Source organism: Agelaius tricolor, unplaced genomic scaffold, assembly GCF_023055355.1.
Source record: "Agelaius tricolor isolate 1412-34295 unplaced genomic scaffold, bAgeTri1.0.p SCAF_20, whole genome shotgun sequence".
NCBI classification, from domain to species: domain Eukaryota; kingdom Metazoa; phylum Chordata; class Aves; order Passeriformes; family Icteridae; genus Agelaius; species Agelaius tricolor.
In genome coordinates this window covers 7,586,418-7,609,782 of record NW_027269280.1, presented here as the reverse complement: position 1 = coordinate 7,609,782, position 23,365 = coordinate 7,586,418, and the positions used below count along the sequence as shown (strand labels likewise).

At 42.6% G+C, this 23,365-nt stretch overlaps 1 protein-coding gene across 1 annotated transcript in view; it reads right to left on the bottom strand.

Annotated features, from left to right (window-relative positions):
- Positions 1-206: 206 nt before the first annotated feature.
- The window catches only part of GNB1L (G protein subunit beta 1 like), a 43,919-nt gene continuing 20,760 nt past the window's right edge, over positions 207-23,365 (bottom strand). The window contains exons 2-7 of the mRNA XM_071445398.1: positions 16,757-16,884; positions 16,382-16,507; positions 14,270-14,432; positions 10,468-10,566; positions 5,560-5,775; positions 207-929 (exon numbers count right to left, since the gene is read on the bottom strand). Coding sequence (XP_071301499.1) covers positions 663-929; positions 5,560-5,775; positions 10,468-10,566; positions 14,270-14,432; positions 16,382-16,507; positions 16,757-16,872 — 987 coding nt within the window. The 5' untranslated portion in view covers positions 16,873-16,884 and the 3' untranslated portion in view covers positions 207-662. The remainder of the gene's footprint in view (positions 930-5,559; positions 5,776-10,467; positions 10,567-14,269; positions 14,433-16,381; positions 16,508-16,756; positions 16,885-23,365) is intronic.

Below are 23,365 nucleotides of genomic sequence, written 5' to 3'. Positions count from 1 at the left end.
TGCAGTGCAATGTTGGGGAAGTTTTTTTTCCTTTCTTTCTTGTGATTAATTGTGAGGCTTGAGGTGACAGGAGACATAATGAAATTCATAAATGCCGAAGGCCATCCCTAGTCACATTCCTGGCTGTTGGTTTAAGTTAGAAACTGACAGAAGTGTGAACAAATCAAGGGTGTTCTGATAGCCTTTCAGTTACAGGGAAGAAAAAGTAACTGACAATGAGAAACCACTGGAGGTGGTTTAATGGGTATAAATTTTCAAGGAAGAGTGATGTTTTACACTGATTCAGATTCTTGGATACATAAATGACTTACAAACAGACATATTCTGCCCCCACTGCAGTTTGAGGGATTCCAGTCCATTTTTACAAAAGATATTGGCACAAGTTATGTCAGCAACCTGCCAAAGGAAAGGTGTTGCAAAACCTGTAGCAGAACCCAAAGCAACTTTGGTCTTTGTGACTGGCCTTGTTCTGCTTGTTATGAATTTTAAAAATACACTTTCTTCTATGGAAGAAAAAATTTATAGCTTAAACAAGCAGCATAAGAATTAACCTAGGACTTTCACTTCAGATTCTACCCCTTCCCCACATGCATGTTGGAATTGCAGTGCTAGGAATTGCTTCACCCGTCCTGTTTTCCTAGTCCATGGCAGTGCAGGATGTGTCATGTCTGAGCATAGATGGACCAGACACTGATGCGCTGATCTCTGGAGCCGGCTGCCAGCAGTCTGTCCTGGGGCTTGCTGTGGTCTGAGAAGGACACGCAGTGGGCGGTTGCTGTGTGATAGTCCAGCACTGCCAAGGGCTTCAGCTTTTTCCACCCAAAGATCCTGATGCGATGATCCCACCCTGCTGTTGCCAAAATCTTCTTGTCTGGCCGGATGGTGATATCAGATATGCCAGCGTTGACGAGTTCGTGTGTTTTGTAAACCTTTGGGGAAAAGTTACAAATGAGCTCAAGTTGTTCAAAACAGAAGAAAAAGGAATCTTTCGGTGTTTTAGCAGGTGCTGTGCCCACCCAACACACCAGTGTCACACAGGGAGCGTGGAGCTTTTCACATGTGGATGGTGCTTGGTGAGAGCAACAATAGACAGAGACAGAAAACACCTTAAAGCTTGAGCCTCCCACTTCCAGAGCAATTTTCATAAAATAAACCAAACTCTTCTATGCTTTTAGTTTGTTTTGCATTTAAAGTTATATATATATTCTGTCACAAGTGAAGCTCTGAATTGAGGTTTTGAGTACAGCTTTGCCCTTTTCTTCTAGCTATTCTTGTATGAGCTACAATGTTCAGAGCTAAGTCCATATATTTTCCCTGCTTCTTTGCAGAAGAATTCCCAGGCTGAGACCCTTCTGAGCTGATGCTTAAGCTACCTGCTACTCGTTTCTACTACTGTGGCCCCTCACAAAACCCCCAATAAGCTGTTGTAGCATTTACCTCAGTCTTGAGAAAGGAATGCTTCCAGGAATTGGGTTACAGTGTCAGGAAGTCTGTATTTCTAGTACTCCTTCCCAAGAGACTTCTATTTACACCAAATCCAAGGAGAGGATTATGGCCAAGTTATTGATTTCAGTCTTGGAAGCCTTGTGTTACTGTTTGGAGACTACTGGGGCACAGAGGGGCACAATTCAATTGGGAGGCATTTGGCTTCCTTCAGAAGGCACTGGGGCTGCACAGGACTTAGCCGCTGGAACGAAAAGTTTTTGCTTCACTGACATGAGTTTCTTAAGGCACAAAGCTCAAAATAAGACACCTTTGCTGTTCTCACCTCAGGTAACTTGTCTGAAACACCTGTGAAACATGCACACAAGAGTGTGTGTTTGTACTGGAACAGCTCAGCTTCTGTCAAAATGGGGAAAACACCTTTGGCTTATAAAGCTGGCCCTGAACTGCTGTTATTTATAAGTACTATTGGAAACAACACATTAATGCCACTCTCTCCTTAAGCCTGAGTCTGTAGCTATCCTGTACCAAAGCTTAATATCATCCAGTGCCTGTTTAATTCACTGTGTGGTGTTTACTGTTTGTCTGAGGCAGGAAGGGACTGACAAGTACATCACACCTGAGGAGCTTTCCTTCTTGAAGGACATTCCACGATGCATACCTAGTACAGGGTTATAAAGACATATTATTGCAGGTAATTTTAACCTTTATACTGGATGTAGAAAACTCCAGAAATGGTCAAGGTTGGTTTCAGATGCAGCTGAACACATCTTGGAACCTTACAGGCACAAAGCCACAAGCAATTATTTTTCAGCTATATAAGAACTACCCAGCTCCCTACTCAAACAGCAAGAGCTGTGCAGTTTGGGAAGACAAAAGGCTGAATGAAACTTGAGATGCTTCTTACATGCTCTGTACAGTTCTTTTTCAAAGACAACCTGAAGAATGTGTCTACAACGAATTCAGAGCAGAGGACAGCAAGTTCTGCTCAAGCCTAATGAGAAATAGCAGGCTATATGGGGGCCTCTTGGTGGGGCTGTGCTTTTTGTTAGTCCATGTGCTCCAAACTCCCCAGGGTAGGCCTAATGCAGCATGGCCTCCGTGGAATTTTTGTTGGTGTAAATGTCCTGGCAAGGGAAGGGATTCCTTACATCACCAGCCTGGCACATGGAGGATGGGTCTTACTCTGTAACTGAGACTATTGGCTCATGGCTATAACCAGTGCCAGGCATGGTGCTCCCATCATTCATGTCAATTATGTGGGCAAGATCCATACAGCACAATCAGGGCAACTGGAGAAATGGCATGTCCTCAGCAAGCTCCAACTTGAAAAGGAAGTCTGTCATGGTGATGCCTGTTGGCTGTGGAACATGAGGGAACAGTGGGCATTTGTGCATGATGTGCAAATAAAAGAGTGAGAGAGAAAAACAACACAAAGGAGGAAACTTGCTCAAGGTGTATGCAGCCAGGTGTAATCCTACTGCCAGCATTTGTGCCATCCCAGGACCTACTACAGTAAGTCACTAACTACAGCAGTCCAATACCAACACAATTTCCTAACCAGAAAACCAGCTTGTAATTAAGAAAACAAAGAGGTAAAAACAGGTGAGCTGCTTTCAGCCAGTCACAATCAAGGACACTTGCATCTACAGCCAGAGCATGTCTTTAAGCCTTCTGCTTATTAGGAAAATAACCAAAATAGCAGCAGACTAAGTTTCAGCATCTGGGGGAAAAGCCTCAGCAATCAAACCAACAAAACTTACAGTACAGCTTACAGGACTTTTTCTCTTGTCATATACAAAGAAGATTCTGTGGTTATCAGATTCTTAGTTCTGCTTTGTTTACTCACCTGCAGAAGCTGTTTACCTCCTACATTCTACCACAAACATCATCACATAATTACACTATCTCATCCAAATCAGAAGGCTCATAACCAATCCTATAATTTGCTGACAGTGATGAATTCAGCAACTTTCCTGTAGGAGACAATACAAACTTTCCTCATAGCAATAAACTCTGCAGTTCCCTTCATCATCTATTCATTGCCACACTGGAACACTGCCACTTAAAACAGAGCTCAGTACCATCATTGCATCATTCCCTCTCCAACAGCAGATATCTGTGCACCACAGTTACTTATTAAAACCTTTTAGAATAAAAATAATGTGCCACTGAGTGGCTTTCCAACGTCTACCATTACCTCAGGTACCTGGAATGTCAGGGAAAAAAATCCCCATCTGGTTTATATTATTAATGCAATAGTGGAAAAAAACTTAATCTATGTCTTTGACAATCTCTAGTGCTCATATGAAAGATGCATTTTTTTAGGGCATTCATGCTCCCATGAAGCACAGGAGCATGGCTTGTAGCTTATAATACTTGGCATTTAAATTTCTTCTGAGGCAACCTTCTGTCCCTCAGTGTGAGGTGCTGAAGGTGTAGCTAATCTTACGTCCCCTGGGAATGGGAATATCTTGTGAAAAACGATACTTGCAATATTTCAGGTGAACAACTGTTTCTCCTGCAAGTTGTACCTGTAGCCCTGCATACCACTAACTCCTGAGTGAAATGTGCTGTAAAGAGCAGTATTTTATTTTAGGAAAAAAGTTTTTTTAATATGCAAGAACAGCTTTCTCTCTACCACCAGAGTATTTGAAAATTTAAGAAGCCTGTCATGATGTCACATTTCTGTCACCTTTACCTTAGAGAATGAGTCTCAATACCAAGTTTCTTACTGGGATTGCTCACCTTCCCTCCCCTTGTCTGAGTTAAGGACACCTGGTGCAGATGGTGACAAGCAGGGGGAGGCTGGGCAAGGGCAGGGCAAACGTCCAATAAACCAGCAAACCCAAACTGAGACAATTGTGTATCAGACACCTTCACTACTCAATCAGAGTGCAGAGTGCCTCTTTCATGTTGTGTTGTATTGTGTATTAGGGTTCAGCCACCTCCTCAGGGAGTGCCATGCCCTCCAAACTTCACTGGGATTGGATGTGTTTGCCCTGTCACCCCAGAAATGCAGGTGCTGTGGTGATGCCTCACAGATTCCACACCTTTACAGTGTCCCCAGGTGATGAGTTAACACAGGATGTCCCAGCATGTGCTTTTCTTCCTGTAGCCCCATTCAGAAAACAGCATCAACCTGCTGTACTACTTAAAAAAAAAAACCCTCCATAAAAGCTGCAAGGCGGAACAGCAATTATTGTTCTCCCTTGAACTGGTGTATCCAGGAGATTCTTCTCAAGGATGACATGGGCACACAGGGGCTGATTCAGGCCCTCTCCATTGTTCATGGGACAGCTGCCACTTTAAAAAGGTTAAAGCACCCAGCAGTGGAGACTGTGCATGGGCAGTTTTAATTTTCAGAGCCTTCTTGCACTTTATTTCCACACCTACATTTCCAGATCGTACTTAACGCCTTGGCACTGTTGGAACACTTGCTAAAGTTGTCTAGATGAAAGCAGTATTTATGGCCATTCCCTAGCACAGCCTGAGCTGGGATTACACAACCTCTCTCTAACCCAGCCATTCACAGTAGCACAGCTCAGACTTGAACTGGGGCAGCCAACTGCCTGATTTTGTGTCTCTGGCTGGGCCCTGGAGGTGCCAAACGAAGCTGGGTGCCTAAACCTCATCTCCTCTTGGTGCTAGCTGGGCTACTCCTACTCTTTCTGTTTGAGAAGTATTTAATGGAATACTTCTGTCTTTCCCACAGTGGAAGGCTCGTTATAGCCATTCAAGCAGAACCTTTGGAAAAGCAATCCTTTGTTTCTCATTTTTATAACTCATTTATAATGTTTAGGACATTCCGAGAGCTGGATACTACCAATGTGATAAATGAAGATACAGAGGCAATGGCTTGAGTAATGCTAGGCCTGTGTGACTGTTGCAACTTTGGTAAAACCAGAAACATGTGAGAGAGGGTTTTTTCCTTTTTTTTAAAATCCTCACCATCTTTTGCTAAGTCTAGTCACATAGCACAGACATTCTAACCAGTCTGTGATTAATTAGCTAGAGATCTGCAACAACTCCTCTTCATGACTAAATATTTTTTTAGTCTATCAAACTGTTAGTGCAAAGTGGGATAAATGACACTAGAGGGCCAGTGATCCTGACCTGGAGGTTCTGTTGCTCATTGAGGCTCCAGATGCTAAGCACCTTTTCAGATGAGCCTGAGATCCCCTTGGCCTTCTCCGAGTCAAAGTCAAGGCTCATCACTGGCTCCTGGTGGCAAATGAGTCGGCTCAACGCTTTTCCCATTGACACATTCCACAGGACAACTGATCCATCTTCATAGCCAGCCAGAAGCACAGGTTGTGAACCACAGCTGAGCTGATTAACGAAAAAGAAAATTGTTTGAGAAGTAAATAGTCTGTTAAGAAAATTACCATACCTGTGTAGGTTTTAGTCCAAGCACCAAGAGAATAAATTAAAATGCTGACTGGTGAAAAGTGAAGTGAAAAGAAGTTTAGGTATCTGAATGTCAAATTTTGATATTCCATCCACTTACAGAAAGCATTACTAGGTAATATGCACTTACAGGTTTTATATCTACATATCAAATTCTAAATGTTATATATATGTTATACATATTTAACATACACATACATATATATACACACACATATAGAGGGAGAAAATTTCTCTCTGAAAATCCAAACTATTGCTCTCTATAACAACTGAAAAGAGCCTGACTGAAATTTTCAGGAGCTTTACTTCATGGTCTGAACTTTGTTTGCACTTCACAGAAAAAATTCCACAGAGCAGCTGAGTAGTCCCAAGCAATACAAGCCTGTGTGGGCACTGAGAAGTGCCATGCTCAGGTATTCCAGCTCCACACTGCCAGGTGCAGGGCTGCCCAGAGGGATTGCCTGCCCAAGTACCCCACAGTGCCTGAAGGCAAACACTGAACCTCCCAGCAGGAACTGCTGGGTCAGTCACCAAGGGGTTAATGGGCGCCTGAGTCCCACTGTAACCAACTGAAAGCTCTTTTGATTAATGATGTCACAGGCCAAAGGGCAGGGCACCCTGGGCAGACACCTAATTTATTTAAGCCTCTGAAATAACTCAAAGAAGGGAACATTACTGGATTACATGTCACACTTAAGGAAAATATTCATCATTGCTCCAGCCAAAAGACTAATGATCTGTAAGCAGTACCTGGTTACGAGAGTGAAGATGCAAATCCCCAGTGGAAAGCAACTAAAACAACAGCATCTGTTAATGCCAGTTGTTTCTTTAATAGGAGAAGAAATATCAAAATAGACATTGGGATTGTTACCACCTCATGTAGGCACATCTAAGAAATGTATCCAGCAGGATATTCAGATATTTCCAAACACTGTCTCCTCCTACAGGATTTGTTTGCTCAGTATACAATTAAGATAAAGGGCATAAAGAATTAATTTTTACCAGTATCACATTATTGAATGAGGTCAAACTCGTTGGCTGTCAGTGTCATGGTACAGACCTGTAGTGGCCAAAGGCTCACTGCCTCTACTAATGGTGCAGCCTGTTCTAGCACTGGTTATTCCCTGCTCTGGGGGAAGTTAAACTAACAAGAGATGGGTGGTCTGAGTAACACAACTTCTGAGTACCAGCCTCATGTGCTTCCTCGGCCTTACTCAGCCTAGAAAAGTGTTTGAGGAATAGAGCTCAATGAGCAGGGAACGATATTCTCCTTAAAAGAAGGAAACCAAGGGGAAATCCTTGTAAATTTAGGAAATCCCCTATATCATCCTTCTGAACAGGTGTGTCCACACCTGGGATCTTGGAGGAGCTCTTGGAGGGGCCTCCTTCCTTCCTTCAAGATCCTTTTTCCTTTGAAAAGGCAGGGAGCATGCTCTGGCTAGAAAGGCCCATAAGGCAGATTTCTCACAGTGCCCAGAATTATGAACAATTTTTCTGTCAAAGTTTTGATTTGCTAAAATAATATAACTTCAGAGCAATGAATACCTTGATTCATTCATTGCGTCAGATACGTGTGAATGAATGTTAACTCATCAGGTATTTTGGATGAAGAATATCTGCTTTTGGATACCAGATAGCAAAAATGTTTTAAAAAATTTTATTTGTACTTAATAAAGGGTAAAATCTTCAAAGCAGAACAAAGTATTTAATAGGTACTTTTGAGTTTAAAGAAAGCCTCCAGTTTAAGCATAAAAATCCCCCACAATTATTTGTGCTGCTCTTCTGTGAGCACAAGACTCCCTCAGAGCTGGGCTGTCACAGAAGTTGTGGCTGTCATCAGGCAGTGGAACACGTCAGCTCCTCTCCCTGCTCCAAGTGGGATTGTGGCTCCCACAGGAGCTGCTCACCCTTGTGCAGATGGCAGAGACAGGTGAGTGCTCAGCATTGTGGGAATGCCAAGCAAAACCCTTTCTTTTCTTCTGCTGTGGGGATTGCACTTTAGATGTGAAAAACAGTAATTTGCAAGTGAGATCTACAATTGGTATGTTTTAAAACCCAAGTCCTGTTTCCTATGAAATGTAGGTCTCCCACACTACTTCTTCTTAACTTCCCTAACCATATGAAGTGTAATATTTCAATGGGTACATGAACTAAAACAATAAAAGTTATTGAAAGATCAGTGGAGCTCTTGGTCTGAGCCTGGACTCACCAAGCAGTGCTTCACAAGAGCCTGTTTATTTCAATTCCCAATAACAGACACTGCTGGAGAGAAGTCTCACCATTCATGTTCTGTTTCAGTAGAAAAATTAAATTATAAATCATTGCTCTTCCTAAGCAGAACATTTTGTTGTTGCATTTGGATAATTGTCAAGGAAGGAAGAAAAGGTGATCTGCTGTCAACTCAACAGGAATAATTGCAATAGTTTATATAAAGTAATAACTCGGCATTTCCAGTTTCGACATGTATTATTCTTGTTGAATTATTTTGTTTGCACCATTATGCAATATGATGCCTTCCCCAAGGAGTGCAAAAAATTTAAGGGAAGACTATCCTTACTCCTACAAATCCTACTCCACCCAATTAGTAATAGCAGGAAGGTGTGAAACTGAAGGGACAATGTATTTAAGAACATGAATCTTCAAAAGAAAGTGAATGAACTAATATCTTTAAGGACAAACGTAGAAAAATAAGGGGAGGAAAGTGCTCAAAAGAACAAAATAAGTAACTGCAAGATTTTTGACTGCTTAGGAGAAGCCAGTGAGGCTTAATCTACAAGCCTAACCTCAGCTGCCTTCTGCTCTGTAGTAAAGTTTCTCATTCACACTGCTGCTGGGGAGGTTTGTTGTTTACCTGAATTGCAGAAAAAGATGATGGTACCTGGCTGCAGCCCCCAAACTCTCACTGGCCAACCACCCCAAGCACTCTTCCTTCAGACCTTTATGGGGCTCTCCTTGTCAGCTTCTGTTTCAACTTGTTAATTTACTGTGCCATAAGCAACATCAAAAAGTCTCTTAGGCAACCCCTGAGTGCTGGGCTGGGAGCGCTCATCTCCTGGGTATGTCTGCATTGCCCAACAGGGCCTGTACAAAGGAATCCTGGAGGGCTCTGTTCAGGAAGGGCTGCAGCTGGGTGAGCTCGTGTGCTCCTGCTTTATGGTTACAGGGTTACTCACAGAGCCACTTCCAGTGCAACCACAGAACACAATGCAGAGCATCACTTTGGTGCACCACATGCAATTATTTCCCTAAGGGTATCCTCTTCCTAAGTTGCACATATTTGTAAAAGAGCAAATACAGCTGTGAGACTCTAAGAGATTATCTATATTTGCCTGGTGCAGTCTAGGAAGTTATGGTGAGTTCTCAGAGTCAGAATCTGAATGGAATAATTTAGCTCTCCCAGTTCCCAGTCCTCTGCTTTATCCCCACTGGCAACAAAATTAAAAACTATATAAAATTAAGACTCTGCACCTGCTCTGCTTCCTAGAGGAATATCAATATTAATGCATGTAGAAAATATGGCAAGACAGAGGACTTCTTATACAGGCAAGAAAAATTTTCAACACTGAACATTTCCACAGTTATCATCATCTTATTAAAAAATGGAGGAGACAGAAAGACCCATTCATTTCGTCAGGCACTGAACATTGATTGCATTTTTAGGAGGAACTTTGTTTAACAAAAGCCTAATCAGCCTATTTAATTTCCTCTTATTTTTTTCCCTAGTTTTTAATTACAGCATGGAACTTCAACTGTGGCCTCTCTTGGCTTTTGTCTGAAGTCAGCAACTGAATTTCTGTAGATTTCAGTCAGTTCAGGATCTTGGGTGAAGACACTGAGGCCTCACTTTGATTGATAATATTTTCAACTGAAACCAACACAAATGTTCCAATGAGCTTGCAGGAATTACACCCCTGGCATTTGCTCAGTTGGTCCTGTAGATCTGTAGCAGTGTGTTGTCAGGGGCTTACATGGGAATCAGCATTGCCACCAATTCTCTGGAGATTTCAAGCCAATCACCTGAACTCCTTCCTCCCTCTATTACCACCTTTTTGTATTACTTGTGCTCACTGTTGGCAGCCCATTAACATTATTTAGTAAATATTTTGCAAATGTGTGGTTTTTTCACTAATTACTGTTATTTACTTTTTTGTCTGTAGTCAGTACCACCATAAATATTTTCTTCCTATTGTATGTCTGGAATAGAAACGTTCAGAGTGTTCCCTCATCCTGAGGGCACTGAAGTGAATGGAATCTGCCATTAAAACCACTGTTTTTAAGCAACCCAAACATTTCTCATCAGTCTTAATGCAGTGAGAAAACCATATCAAACAACTGGCTTTGGTAAGTCACTCATTTTCCTCTTGATTGATGCAAAAACTGTATCTATCCTAAGGATACAAAGCTTTCCTTGAGCATTTGCAAATCTTCCATTAAAGCTTGGAAAGCTCTGAAAGTTACATTAAGGATGTTCACAAATCTTTCCCCCCTTTAATAGTATAATTACTTGATTGGTTTGATTATAAATCAAAATCCAAGTGAAGAAAGATTCATGTGCTTCATATAAAATGAATCACAGGGAAAACATTTCACAATTAGCAGGCGCTCTTGCCTTACCTGCCATAACTTCAGACACATGGGCATGCCCAGCTTGGCACCCACCTCTGGTTTCAAGGTACAGACTGACGTCTTGGATGGCAGCTCCAAAATCTGAACCTGACATCAGGAAAACAAGAGGAGTTGGTCAGGCTCCAGGTCAAAATTCTGTTGTTAAAAACACAAGTCTTTTAAGGTGATTAAGGTTAGTATAAGCTCTTCCAGTAAAAACTGTCTGGAGGAAACGGAGGAATGCATGCTAAGCTGGAGCTGTAAGGGGAATCTACAGCTACCTAAAGAAGTGCATTGTTTTAGGAAAAACCAGACAGAACTGCTAGAGTGAACATCTCCTCTTCTTCCACTCTTCTATTTAATTACAGCCTTCTTTTCAAACAGTGGATGCCATTGTACATACAACAGGTAATACTGCAGACTGCTTCATCTGAACACACCCCCCCTGCTTTCTTTCTCCTTTTTCCAGCTCTGTTGCTAATTTTTTGGCTGTATTCACCTGTGAACACTTGCATTCTCTCCTCTGTGCTGCTGTGGTAACACAGAGCTTGCATGGAAATACAGACAGTGTGTACATGCCAAGGGGATTTTTTATTTACTGCTGACTGCAGTAACAAATTGTAACCCCACAATTACCAGCTAAGGCCGGCTGCAGCAGCCTCTGCACACAGGTATTCCTAACACAGCACTGTCAGACCCTGTCTAAAGCAGGGTCAGAAAATGCTCTGTTAAACACCTGCTCTCTCTACAGAGCAGCTTCCATTGTTGCTTGCTCCAATGGTAATGAATCATGGACCTGGTTTGTGTGGTTTTGATTTTTTTTCTTTTTTTTGAACATTGGGCAAGTTGTTCCTCTGCCAAGGAAGTAGCTCATTTCCACCTCAGGATGCTGGCAGGCAAGATCAGGGGAGTCTGCCTTTTTAGTTTGGTACTGGAAGATTTTGAGACTCTTGATTGACACAGCAGTGCCTCAGCTCTGGGCTGGTTCTCAAGCCTGGAACTCTAGAGAAACAGAAGCTCCTGGGTATCAAAAACCTGCCACCAGGAACGTTGCTGTTTCTCACATTCATACTTAATCAACAAGGTGATCTTTTCTTCAAATTAAATAAACAATGGCCTGCATTATGTGGTAAAATTAAACTACTTGAAACATTTGATAAATCCAGCATCACCAGCCACTCTAGGCTCTTCCAGAATGTGCAAGAGCCCAACAGCGCTGTTGGACGGCCCCAGTTGTGTGAATTTCCTTAAGCATCTGAGATGAGGTATTACACAAATATGGCTCCTCTGGGAACCATCCATCAAGACCACAGCAGCTGCAATGGCTTTCTAATCCCATACCTTTAGTTCAAAGCTTGCCAGAACATCTTCCTATTTCTAGAGGCTGTCAGCCAGCCTGCCAAAAGCCAGCTGCACTCTAAGACTGTGAGCAGAGTGTATTGCACATAACATACAGAACACTTTTGAAAGCCACTGAGCAATAGAGCAGGAAACTGTTTTCCAGATTTGAGGAATAGTGACTACAGTCAAGAGCCATCTAGTCTGCAGACCAAACCTGGGAACAGACCAAAGTCTGATCAGCTGGGAATTCTGGTTCTTTGGAGCTTCACTCATAACAAAAAATGCTTTTCTCTTGTCAACTTTCTTGCTATCAACATAATGACCAAGTTAGCTGTGGCAGGAAACAGGCTATAAATATGAAGATGACCTGCCCTCATCTTGCCTCTTTCATCACTGTCTCTCCAAAGGGCATTGCCTCCTAGGCAAGACCAAAACTGCAACTTTTATGTAATAAAGAAGGGTAAGTGTGCTGTGATAAATTCACGTCTGCAGGTTAAAAGAAAAAAACAAACCTTCTTTGCTTTACCTTGACTAAAAACAGATGAACTGGTACAAGGGCTTCAGTTGGGCTTGCAAAGACCAAAGAAAAACAATGAGAAAAGCTTGTGCAGAATGCAGGCAGGCATGACCTGCTGCCTGAGCTGGATTGACAGTTCCAGAGACTGTCTGCGTTAAAGGCAACTGAGCCTTAGAAATAAATACTATTTCACATATTTTGACAACTGTAACCTAAAACTTGAAGTTCCGTGTTTATACTGGTTTTGCTTAATAGGAGAAAGATTTGCCTTTGCCTGAGGTTAATAGTGTTCCTGGGTGGCTAAAACTGGCCACAAGGAAACACACCCTTTCTCTTTTTCACATTAATAAAGCTTTTAACATGTTTCTGGCAAATTTGCAAGAAAAGTGCATGTAACTCATAATTGGTGATTTAAATGCAATCATGAACAAATAAATGCCTGTTCAGATCTCATTATTTATGGACTGAACCTCCTTCAAGACAAAATTAGTCTTTTTTTGGACACCAGCCAAGCATAAACACTTATTAAGTCTTAATTTTAATCATAAGCTGCAAATGTACTGCGTCTCACACAGTGCTGCCTGTTTGGAAGCACTATATATTATGGGAGCTTATGTGAATTTATTGAAACGTGACACAGTTCTAATGCAAAGGTTCACACACAGAGTGGAACTCTTCTACCTCAGGAGATTGCAAATCATTGTCCTCTTGCAGGGCCCAAGCAAACAAATGAGGATAAAACAGAGATGAGTTGTAAGCGACACCAGGGTAAACGTCTTCTGTTTGGGTCAGTTGATTATTTAATTCTTCATCAGCGGGACTTCTCCAGCTGACACGAGAATGCACTTGTCAATTTTGTTTAACCTAAGTATTATTGAGCACTGCTTTAAAATGGAGGGAGTTCTTTGTTTGATCAGAACAAGGTATGGGACTGCACCAGTAAATTCAACCATACATGTTGTATTTACTGGTGCAGTGTCTGTGTCTGCAGGCATATCTAGTTCTGGAAAAGGGTGAACATTCTGGCTGTGAGTCAGCAAAGTACTCAGATATGTGCTTAACTTCCGTATAATAAAAATATCACCTTTTCTTGCAATACAGGCACTTATTACTTCATGTATCAAATATGCAAATTTCAGTTTCAAGATACACAACCTATAGTCCAGAAAAGCATGTGAACTTTTATGCTCGTCAGCAATTTGCATTTAGCTACTGTATTTCATTTCATATTTATGCCACTTTTTTCTTCTTTCATAATTTTGGTATTTTGATGTCAAGTATTTGGTATTATTTTTGTGTGATGTCCTCAAACAGTCTGTAGTAGAAAACAAAACTGTAATTTTAACAAAGCAGAAATGGACATTGCCAGCAAAGCTGTCAGGCAGTGAGTGCTGCAATAGTGGCATTAGATGTGGACTTGACCAGCAGGAACTGAAACGGACCCTGCAATTATCTCACACAGAGCAAACCTCTGGCCAGTAATAGTAATTCAGCTATTTCCAGCCCCAGTTCCAGGTGAGGAATTAGCCTGGGGTGAAAGACCACGTATTGCATTACAAATCACCTGCACCTCCCCTCTTCTCACCAAACCTGATTCAGCTTCAGATACAATATAAGCTCCTCCATCTGAGGACAGACCTGCTGACCATTAGTTCCCCAGAAGGACTCTTGTTCCCAATATTCAGCAGCACCAGAAGGTTTTTCAAAACTCCTGCATGTAAAGATCAGCAGCAGCTGCAAATACTTAAATGCCAGACAAATCTTGGGGTGGTATCCTTGTTATTAAAGCATGAGTTACATAATTCAGTCATCCTTGTGGCAGTAAAATTAGTGATTAAAACCCCCAAAGGTTTATTGTGCTGCCTGCTCTTGAGCAGATGTTTCCCCTTCTGAACGATGTCATTTCAGTACCAAAAGCAACCTCTCAAGCACAGAGAAAGAGACACTTCCTACCTCCTCCAGGCTTCTGGCTGCCATGGCCAGTAGCCAGCGTCCCTGCGCCACCTTTAACAGAGAGCATCTGCAGAATCCCACGTGCTCCGTGAAGACAGAATCCGTCACTGAAGTCCGTCCCTCTGCTAAATCCCACAGGCAGATCCTCTGGTCGCGCCCCTGACTGTTACAGTAAAACAAGTTATCCATGAGCTGCAGTCTGAGGAAGCCTGGCTGCCTGCAGGGCAGTAACTTGAACTGGGTCTTTAACAGACAGTAAAGGACCAAGCTTTGAACAGCTTCTGTGGGGGCGTTAATTGGGTGTTTTATGAAATGTGGGGGAGTTCAGTGTCCCTGAGACCACCACCCTTCTGCCAGTTCTGTGGAACTGGCCAAGAGGTTCAACTGTCCCTGCAAGGGGCGAGTTGATTATATCTGATTCCAGTCAGATACACTGCAATCACAGTTTCTGTTTCCTTGTGCAGAGAGGCTTGGTCAGGCTGAGTTGTGCTATTTAGATGTGAGAATATATTTATAAAGTCTCATGAGCAGTTGAATATATACACAGTAAAAAAATACTTACATTTTATAATTGATTAGACCTAATTTAAAAGGAAACAAAAGTATCCCAAGATTTATACATGTAACACTCATTTGCACTAGCAATGAAATGGAAATGTCATGTGTTGACAGCTGAAAGACAAACAGCAAGACAAGAACTCATCAGAGGTAAATAAAAAGTGACAGTTGTTCAGTGGTCAACTTCTCACAGCCACAGGCAGGGCACAGAGGGCAGGTGTGGAGACACAACAGAGAGAGACTGGCAGCGATTGCTCCAGGGCTGCAGCACCCAGGGCCACAGAGCAGCAGCTGCATCCGAGGTACCAGCCCAGGGACTCCTGGGCACAGCCCCGTCCCAGAGGCTTTGTGCTGCTCCAGGCAGGCAGAGCCAGGAGGCCACACAAAGGGCACAGCAGGAATTGGTGCAGATTTCTGTGATCCCACTGGCTCTGGAACAAAGTAGCACTGTGCAGAAGCTTCCAATCCATAAACTACCTTAGCACAGGATATATGTCCTCATGTTATCACCTGGGCAAGGAGCCATCAAAAATCCCTTACCCATGTCTTACTTTAATTAGCAGTATCACCTGAAGAAGCATGAAAGCAAAACAGAGGAGATGTAAACCTACAGGCTGTTGGGACTTCTTCAACATCAGTGCTGTTCAGCTGAGTGACAAACTGACAAAACCTTTATAGCACTGCCGACACAAACAGTGTGATACTGCAAGAAATTGCTGTGATTTAGCTTTACAACAGAGAAATAAAAAATACAGATAAATGCTGTCCTAAAACTGCACTGCTATGTGAAGTGTTAGAACTATACAGTAAAAACAGAGGTACAGAAAAACTCCATAATTATACAAACAATGCTCATTCAATATTTTATGGGGGAGACTGTTGATAATTGTACTTAAGCAGATAAGAAATATAAATGCTAATGAGTTCCACTGTATATTATGAGATGTCTTCTCTAGATAAACATGTCAGAACACCTCCTAATCATACAGACACTTTGGCATCTACTCTAGATCACCTGTCTAATCCAAAGTACACAAATCTTCCTGACCTTCCTTTGCTAAACAAGAACAGAAGGTATTTTGCAACAAAGCAAAAGCATGAAACTCAGCATTCTTGCTCATTTTCAGTCTTCCACTCCCCATCTCTGATTCTTCTCTTTCTTCCTTCCCTTTTCTCCATCTCCCCTCTATTTATAAATTCTTTTTTTCAATCTTCCCCAGGAACCACTTCAAATCAACTTCAAATCCAAGTGTATTTCCTTGACCCAAAGACCTCACCTGTTCTTAGTAAAGACACTACAAGTCCCAAGTTGTTATGATATCATAATACACATCATAAATAAATTAATTGCATCTTTCCCCCTCCAACCCCCACACTTTTTATTCTAGAGTTTTTCTGTCTTTTTTTACTTCAGTACATTTCCATATGTGTTGGAGAAACTCTAAGTGACTCCAGAATCAAGAGAATCCTTTGTGTCCCTGCCCCTCTTTCTTCCCCTTCAATCACAGACAAGAGACAAGAAAAATGTCACTGTTTTTTGCCTGCTTTGCTAACCTGAGAAGCCTTTCTTTACCACCCATTGTCTTCACACAGCAGACAGATTTTCTTCCATGGCCATCCAATGCTGTGTCCACTCTATGTGTTTTCAGGTTCCAGACATGGATGAACCCATTCTCAGACCTGGCAGTAGGAAGAGATGCTTTTAGTGTGAGCACTGCATGGAGGTGACCAGAGGCTGATGCTTTTCATTTTGTTTGTTTGTTTTGTTTTGTTTCCAAAACTGAAGCTGTATGCACAAGTAACACCCATCATGCAAAAACACGAATGCTGCTGTTTTCCCCAGAAACACTTTGTCAAAATAATACAATTCAATTCAAAAAGAAACAACCATATGACATTCAGCAGAGCCAGAAATCCTGGTGTATTTACCCAGAGAAAAGAAGGGGGATATCAGGTTCTGGGCCTCCACAGGAAAAATGCAGAGTGTGGACTGCAGCACTGGTACCTCTGAGCACAAACTGTGGGTCCGGAGGGGGCAGAGCCATCGGAGCAGTGAACTGGGGGGTGAGAAGCAGACACAGATATCACAGAGGGTAAAGCAGCCTAGAGTGAAATGACAGCTTTAAATATATTCTGAGCAGGACATTTGCTTCTGCTCTTTCCTCTCAATTTTCTTTGTTGAATGTTCTTTCTATTTGCCAGCCAGCTGAGGGTGAAGTATTTCTCCTAGGATGAGCTGACGAGGCAGGTGTCCAACCTGCTCTTTGGTGCATTCCTCTCCCAGCAAGGTGCTGAGCTGGCCACACGCAGGCACCTCTCACCCACTTGTAAATCCCAAATCGGTCAGCTGCTCTCCCTGTGCTCAAGGGAGATAAATACAAGAAACTTGACACCCATAATTTGAGTGGGCAAGCAATTTATCATTCTGCTTTATCCCCCTGGCCAAGTCTTTCCCCTTCCTCTCCACAAAAATACTACTTTTGTGTTATTTCAGAAAAGCATTGCAGTGAACATATCAACTGAAAAGAATTTCACATCACAGAATCACAGAATCACTGTGTTGGAAGAGACCTTCAAGATCACTGAGTCCAGCCCACGCCCTCACACCTCAACTAAACCATGGCACCAAGTGCCACATGCAGTCCTTTTTAAACACATGCAGGGATGGTGACTCCACCACCTCCTCAGGCAGACCATTCCAGTAGTTTATCACTCCTTCTGTAAAAATTTTTTTCCTCATACTCAAACTGTAGGTATAGAAGCAGGGATTACAAGTGACCTTGCCCCTGATAAGTCACAGTTTGTAAATTACCAAAGAAGAACAGTCTTGTCCTTAATGGGTCATAGCTATGACTAATAAAGATACATGTGATAAAAGGTGTGGGTTGGCTGGTCAGGGAGAGCCTGGAGGAAGAAAGATCACCTTGAGGAGGTAAAGGAGCCCTGAGGAAGAAGGAACGATCCAGAGAGACACACAGAAGAGTGAAACAAGGAAGAGAGTTGCTGCTGCAAAAGATCTGCTGTGAGGTCAGTCTGGGTCTGATAGAGTTAGAGCCTCTTGTTGGAGCCTGCAGTCATAGTCAAGCTGGGTAAAAACCTGTGGTAAGAGGCATCAAGGAAGTACTTGTGGTCCTATTCCAGCAGGAAATAGCCAGCAGTCAGTCTGTCAGAGAAGCCAACAGTAGGAATTTGCTGTAGTCAGAGTCAGGGTGGCTAAGCTGTAAAGAAGAATAAACCAGGACCCTTTTCACATTGTTAAATGAGAATCTGTGTTGGCTCATCTCTACCCGTAATGGGAGGTCTGCTGCAACACCTGAGAGTAAAATAGGATATCTGAAGGCAACCAATAAAGGAGTAATCTACCTATTATCTGGGCTGCAGCACAAGGGAAAAGGAGAGCAAAGGCCACCCACCTCCTACCTCCAGACTGGAGAGGTAATGAACACTCCCTTACTGGATCTAGTGGTTTATAGGCACAAGAGTAATTTGTGATATAGTCCACCTTGAACTGGGAGTTGGTGGGACAATGATCTGCCAGCCTGATCACCTTCCTGAAAGCATCATAATGAAGATGATCAGGGAGGAAAATCCTTCTTCGATGAAGTGGCTGAAGTACTTGACCAGGAGGCTGGCATTGGTGGCCACAAGCTGAGACACTGGAAGCTGACCAGAGGCCGATGCAGAGGTGGAACTCCAGGTAGTCAAAATCATTGTCCCTGCAACATCCAACCTGTATTTTCCTTGGCTCAGCTTAAGACTGTGTCCTCTTGTTCTGTCAGCTGCTGCCAGGAGGAAGAGACCAACCCCACCTGAGTACAACCACTTTTCAGGAACTTGTAGAAAGTGATAAGGTCACCCCTGAGTCTCCTTTTCTCCAGGCTAAACAGCCCCAGCTCCCTCAGTCGTTCCTCAGAGGGTTTGTGTTCCCAGCCCCTCTCCAGCCTTGTTGCCTCCTCTGGACACGCTCGAGCGTCCCACCAGCCTTCCTAAACTGAGGGGCCAGAACTGGACACAGCACTTGAAGTGTGCCAAGCACAGGGGCAGAAGGACCTCCCTGCTCCTGCTGGTCACACCATTCCTTATCCAGGCCAGGTCCATTGGCCTTCTTGGCTACCAGGGCACACTGGTGGCTCATGCCAAGTCTGTTGTTGACCAGTACCCCCAGGTCCCTTTCTGCCTGGGCACTGTCCTCCTGGCAGAGGACAATTCCTGATGAGCTCACAGGGACAGCCTGTGTGATCCCCACAGGCACTCACTGCTCTGGCCCCTCACCAGGTATTCCCCTTCACATTAACAGCTTTACAGGCAGCTGTGCACAAACACTGGAGAAGGATGAGGACAAATTTTCTGTTCTGACTTGTTGCAAATGACCCTCCAGACCTGTGCTGAGACAAGGGAACCAGCAGCTGATTCAACTGGAAATATAATTTGCAGTTCATTGGAAAATGCATTACAATGTCCATTACAAGAAATATTTTCACCATAAGAAGTGTTTACTCCCTGATCTGTGGCATTACTAGCCACACTTGTATATCTGCAGCTTCCTTTCTGACCTAACCTCACAAAGAAAAGGGCAGCTTCTGCCACTGCGAGTGCCACCTGTCATCACTTTCTCCCACTCGTATATACCCCAGATTAAATAAAAGGTGTTCAAAATTCAGTAAGGGATGATCAGCAGGTGTTTGCCCACTGGTTCACAGCAGAGGAGCTGCACAGAATCAGAATGGAGTGCAAGAGGTACATGTGCCATGGCAAAACAGCCCAACTTTTCATTGCCATCTCACCTCAGTACCAGCTTTCAAACTGTGTTTAAGGGATGCACTTGCTAACGCACCTCATTTGCAGGTCTACATTGAGTGTTTATAGATCAGTTATCACCAAGGTATCTATAGGTTTTAATTAAATGCAATTATCTTTGAGGGCTCGTGATGAAACAGGATTCTTCAGCGTAATGTGCAGTTCTCTCTCAGTAGCACTGTGTAATTAGGTATGAAAATAATGAGCTCAGTGGATACCCTCTGTGTTTTAGGGCCCTGACTCATCTCTTTTATGAAGTTGTTGGATGATCCAGACTCATGGCAGGCTGGAGTACATTTTCAGATGTACATGATGTGCACATTGGCCCCCATGGTGAGATGCAGCTCCCAAGTGCCCATGTGCAACATGCTCCACCTGGGTTATAAACCTGTCACACCAAGGACTTTGTCAGCACCTGAAACCTCTTTGGGGCACTACAGCTGAGTGCTGGTGCCCTCAAATCATGGCTTTGTACAATAAAAGAGTAGCTAAGAGCTTGTCAGAGGGTCCCACTTCACAGTGGAGCAATTCTGGCTCACTGCACTGAGCGAGGAAATAGAACTGGGGCAACCCAGAGGCTACCTGGGATTACAAGGCAGGTTTTTAATAGCATTTTTCTAATTACTGACACAGAAGTTTTTGCTGACAGACAGCAAGTGTGTGCGTGGCTGTGGGAAGGGCTTTACCTGGCATGAAACAGACACTACTAATGCATGTCTTTACAAGGATGATATTTCAGAAAAATCCTCAGACCAGTTACAGGAAAAAAAACAACTACTGAAACCATACTTCTGAGCTGCAAGCCATTGAAGGGACTTTTTGCTCCTCAGAGTCTGGTTCTTTCCTTGCTTTTCTGCTAATCCTATATGTGAATCTGGAAATTTGGCTTCATATTGAATCTAATGCTTATTGAGTCCTTATTAGTTCCTATCATGATTTGGCAGATGAATGGCAGGGTGACAGTATTTAGTGTCTCATTTTTCTTCCAGCAGGTGCTGAACTATAAAATTTCATCTTTGCTGTCTTTTTTATCCATGAGCTTGGACAAGTCACTTAAGACAAGATTTAATAAAAAGTTGTTAGGTACCTACAGAAAGTCCCTTGAGGTTGCAAAGAGATGGAAATTTGGGGTACTGGTACTTTAATACTTCCAAGAAAGCATCAATCTGTTCCTGTTGACCTACAAGCATGCTCAAAAAAATGACACTTAGCCTACCTTCAACTCACCAGGTAGCTCAGTGTCTCTACCTTACAGGGATAATGAAGTACATTGTGGTGTACTGATTCAAACAGATAATATTTATACAGTGCTTTGCTAAGCAGACAGCTACAAACTTGCTAAATTTGATGATTGTAAGATGGTTTAAGCCTCTGGGGAAATTTTTCAAAAGTACCTAAGTGATTTAGAAGCCTAAGACTCATTTCCAAATGAATTTTCAATCCTACATCTCTAGGACTTTTTAAAGTTTCACCCCAGGTGTCTAAAATGAGTTCTCTAATTAGCACAACATTTATTTTCTTGTTAACTCTATCTAGCCTCAGGGAGACCAATCTGTTCTTGTTAACTGGGATATCTGCAACAAATTTAATTAAATGAATTTCCTTAGTATTTAGTCTGGTCTAGAGCAAGTTCTGGCTCAAGGGCTTGAACAAACAAAATGCAACCTACAGAATAAAGTTCATTTAAAGGCATTTCTGGGCTGTACTGTATGTTTGTCCCTGTGTTGTTATCCTCCTGCCTCCTGTGAAAGGAGTGAAAAGACATGAGTACATGAATCATTTTGCTCATGGCAGTATTTGCTTGCAAGACAGCATCCCCTGTAAGAGAGGCAACACCTCACCATCAGGCTCTTTGGATTTTTAAAAAAGATGTTTCACTTCTTATTTCTTCCAGCCTTCCCTGCACTGGTAGCAGCAAGGTCCTTCAGGAGCTGGGCTGCACTGATGTGGCACGGACAATGAGAAGGATTTTTCACAGAGGGCACTGCAAGTCCTCGGGCTCCTGCACAAGTTACATTTCCTACACAAGTGGGGAGTGCAAACCCAGCTGCTCAAATGAGAGTTTCAATTAGTGAATGGCTGAGTGCACTGCACGTGAGGTACCAAAAAGGGTTTTGTCTAAGAAAATGCATCTGCTAAATGCCTGAACAATTAAATTTCCTTCAAAATTACATTCTTTTAAAGAACAATTCACTATTAATATCCCTCACAAATCTTACTTTGCTTAGGTTGCAATTAGAATAATCCTCAAACCATTTGAATTTCTATGCAGTGGTATTTCAGTATCATCACTTCAGCATTTGATATAAAAAAGTTAAGCTTTTATTTAATGAGAGTACTTTAAAATATGTAAATGTCAAAAGGATTACCTTAGAAAAATCTCTCAGAGAATTAAAAACATTAACAGATTCCCACAGGAAAAATTCCAGCAGAATTCAGCAATTCTCCTGTTCCCACTCCTGTCACTTATATTTCTATCACACATTGAAGCAAAAACAAATTGCTATTAAAATATCACCCAAACACCCTCCTCCCCCTAACAAACCCCACAGTTCACTTTGAGATACCAACAGCTCAAGCAAAGACAGGAAAAAATCCTCTTCTATTTTTCTTTAGGCTTATTTAGAGTAGTAAAACCTCAGTGGTAAAAGAGCTTTTTCAGGTATAGGAGAAATAAATCTCCCTAGGCATGTCTGGCAAACTGATTTGGGACTGAAACCAGCAGGTGTGCAGACATAATTACTACTGCAAAATATCCAACACATCCAGGTGTGCTCACAAACAGATACATGAAATCCCTGTTATTTTTTGACAATTCCCAGTCAACCAAGTGCCACCCTCCCAAAGGAAAAATCAGAGCAAAGAATGAGTTGAGAAAGATTTGAATAAATTGTTCTTCCCCCTTTCCAGGCTTTTTCATTCATACAAAAGCCCTTTTGTAGCCTGCAGTTCTGTGCCTACCTGCACCCCCTGACAAACTCTGCCCTGTGTCACAGCACTCTGTGCTCAGGGCCAAGGGTGTTTTGGAGGTGGGTCCTGAGCTGCAGAGGCAGACAGTGCAAATAAAAGACTCCTTGAAGTTAATGGTGCAATGCAAATAATTTTGTTTGTTCCATTACATTTGCAATCTCCACCATTAAAATCCAGAGGACAGCCCTTGCAGTATGAGCTTTCCAAAAGCGATGTTCCCACGTTTCCAGCCTCCAACCACTGCAGACAATGAGGTTTGCAGTGGTGAAAGCACAAACCACTCTCAGCCCAAGCAATGCCCCATGCCAGGGCTGCTGGGAGTGCTCTGGTCTTTCCTTGGGAATATCTGACACAGCCCTGGCTGTCACTAAATGCTGCCTGGTTCTATGGCACTTCTCAGAAGCAGAGAATGGGAATTTAGCACTACAAGAACCCATTTGATCAGTAACATTTTCATACATCAGTAAAAGAGATGCCAGGAAAATCCATGCAAGTTGAATGAGCTGAAGTTCACCTCATCTGACTGCAAAAGTGCCATTTTAATAGGTTATTGACTACAAATTGTCTGAAAGCAGGTATATGGTTTGGTAAACAATTCTTCAGACATGTTGTGACAGATTTTTAAGCCCAGCTTTTCATTTTGCATGTACAAACCAAAAAATATCAGAACACACTGAAACAGGAAAGTCAGCAATACAAAGAGATGTTGTGAAACTGAAGAAATCTCTTTGCACCTGAGGTGAAAAGTAACTCAGCGATACAAAGAAATGC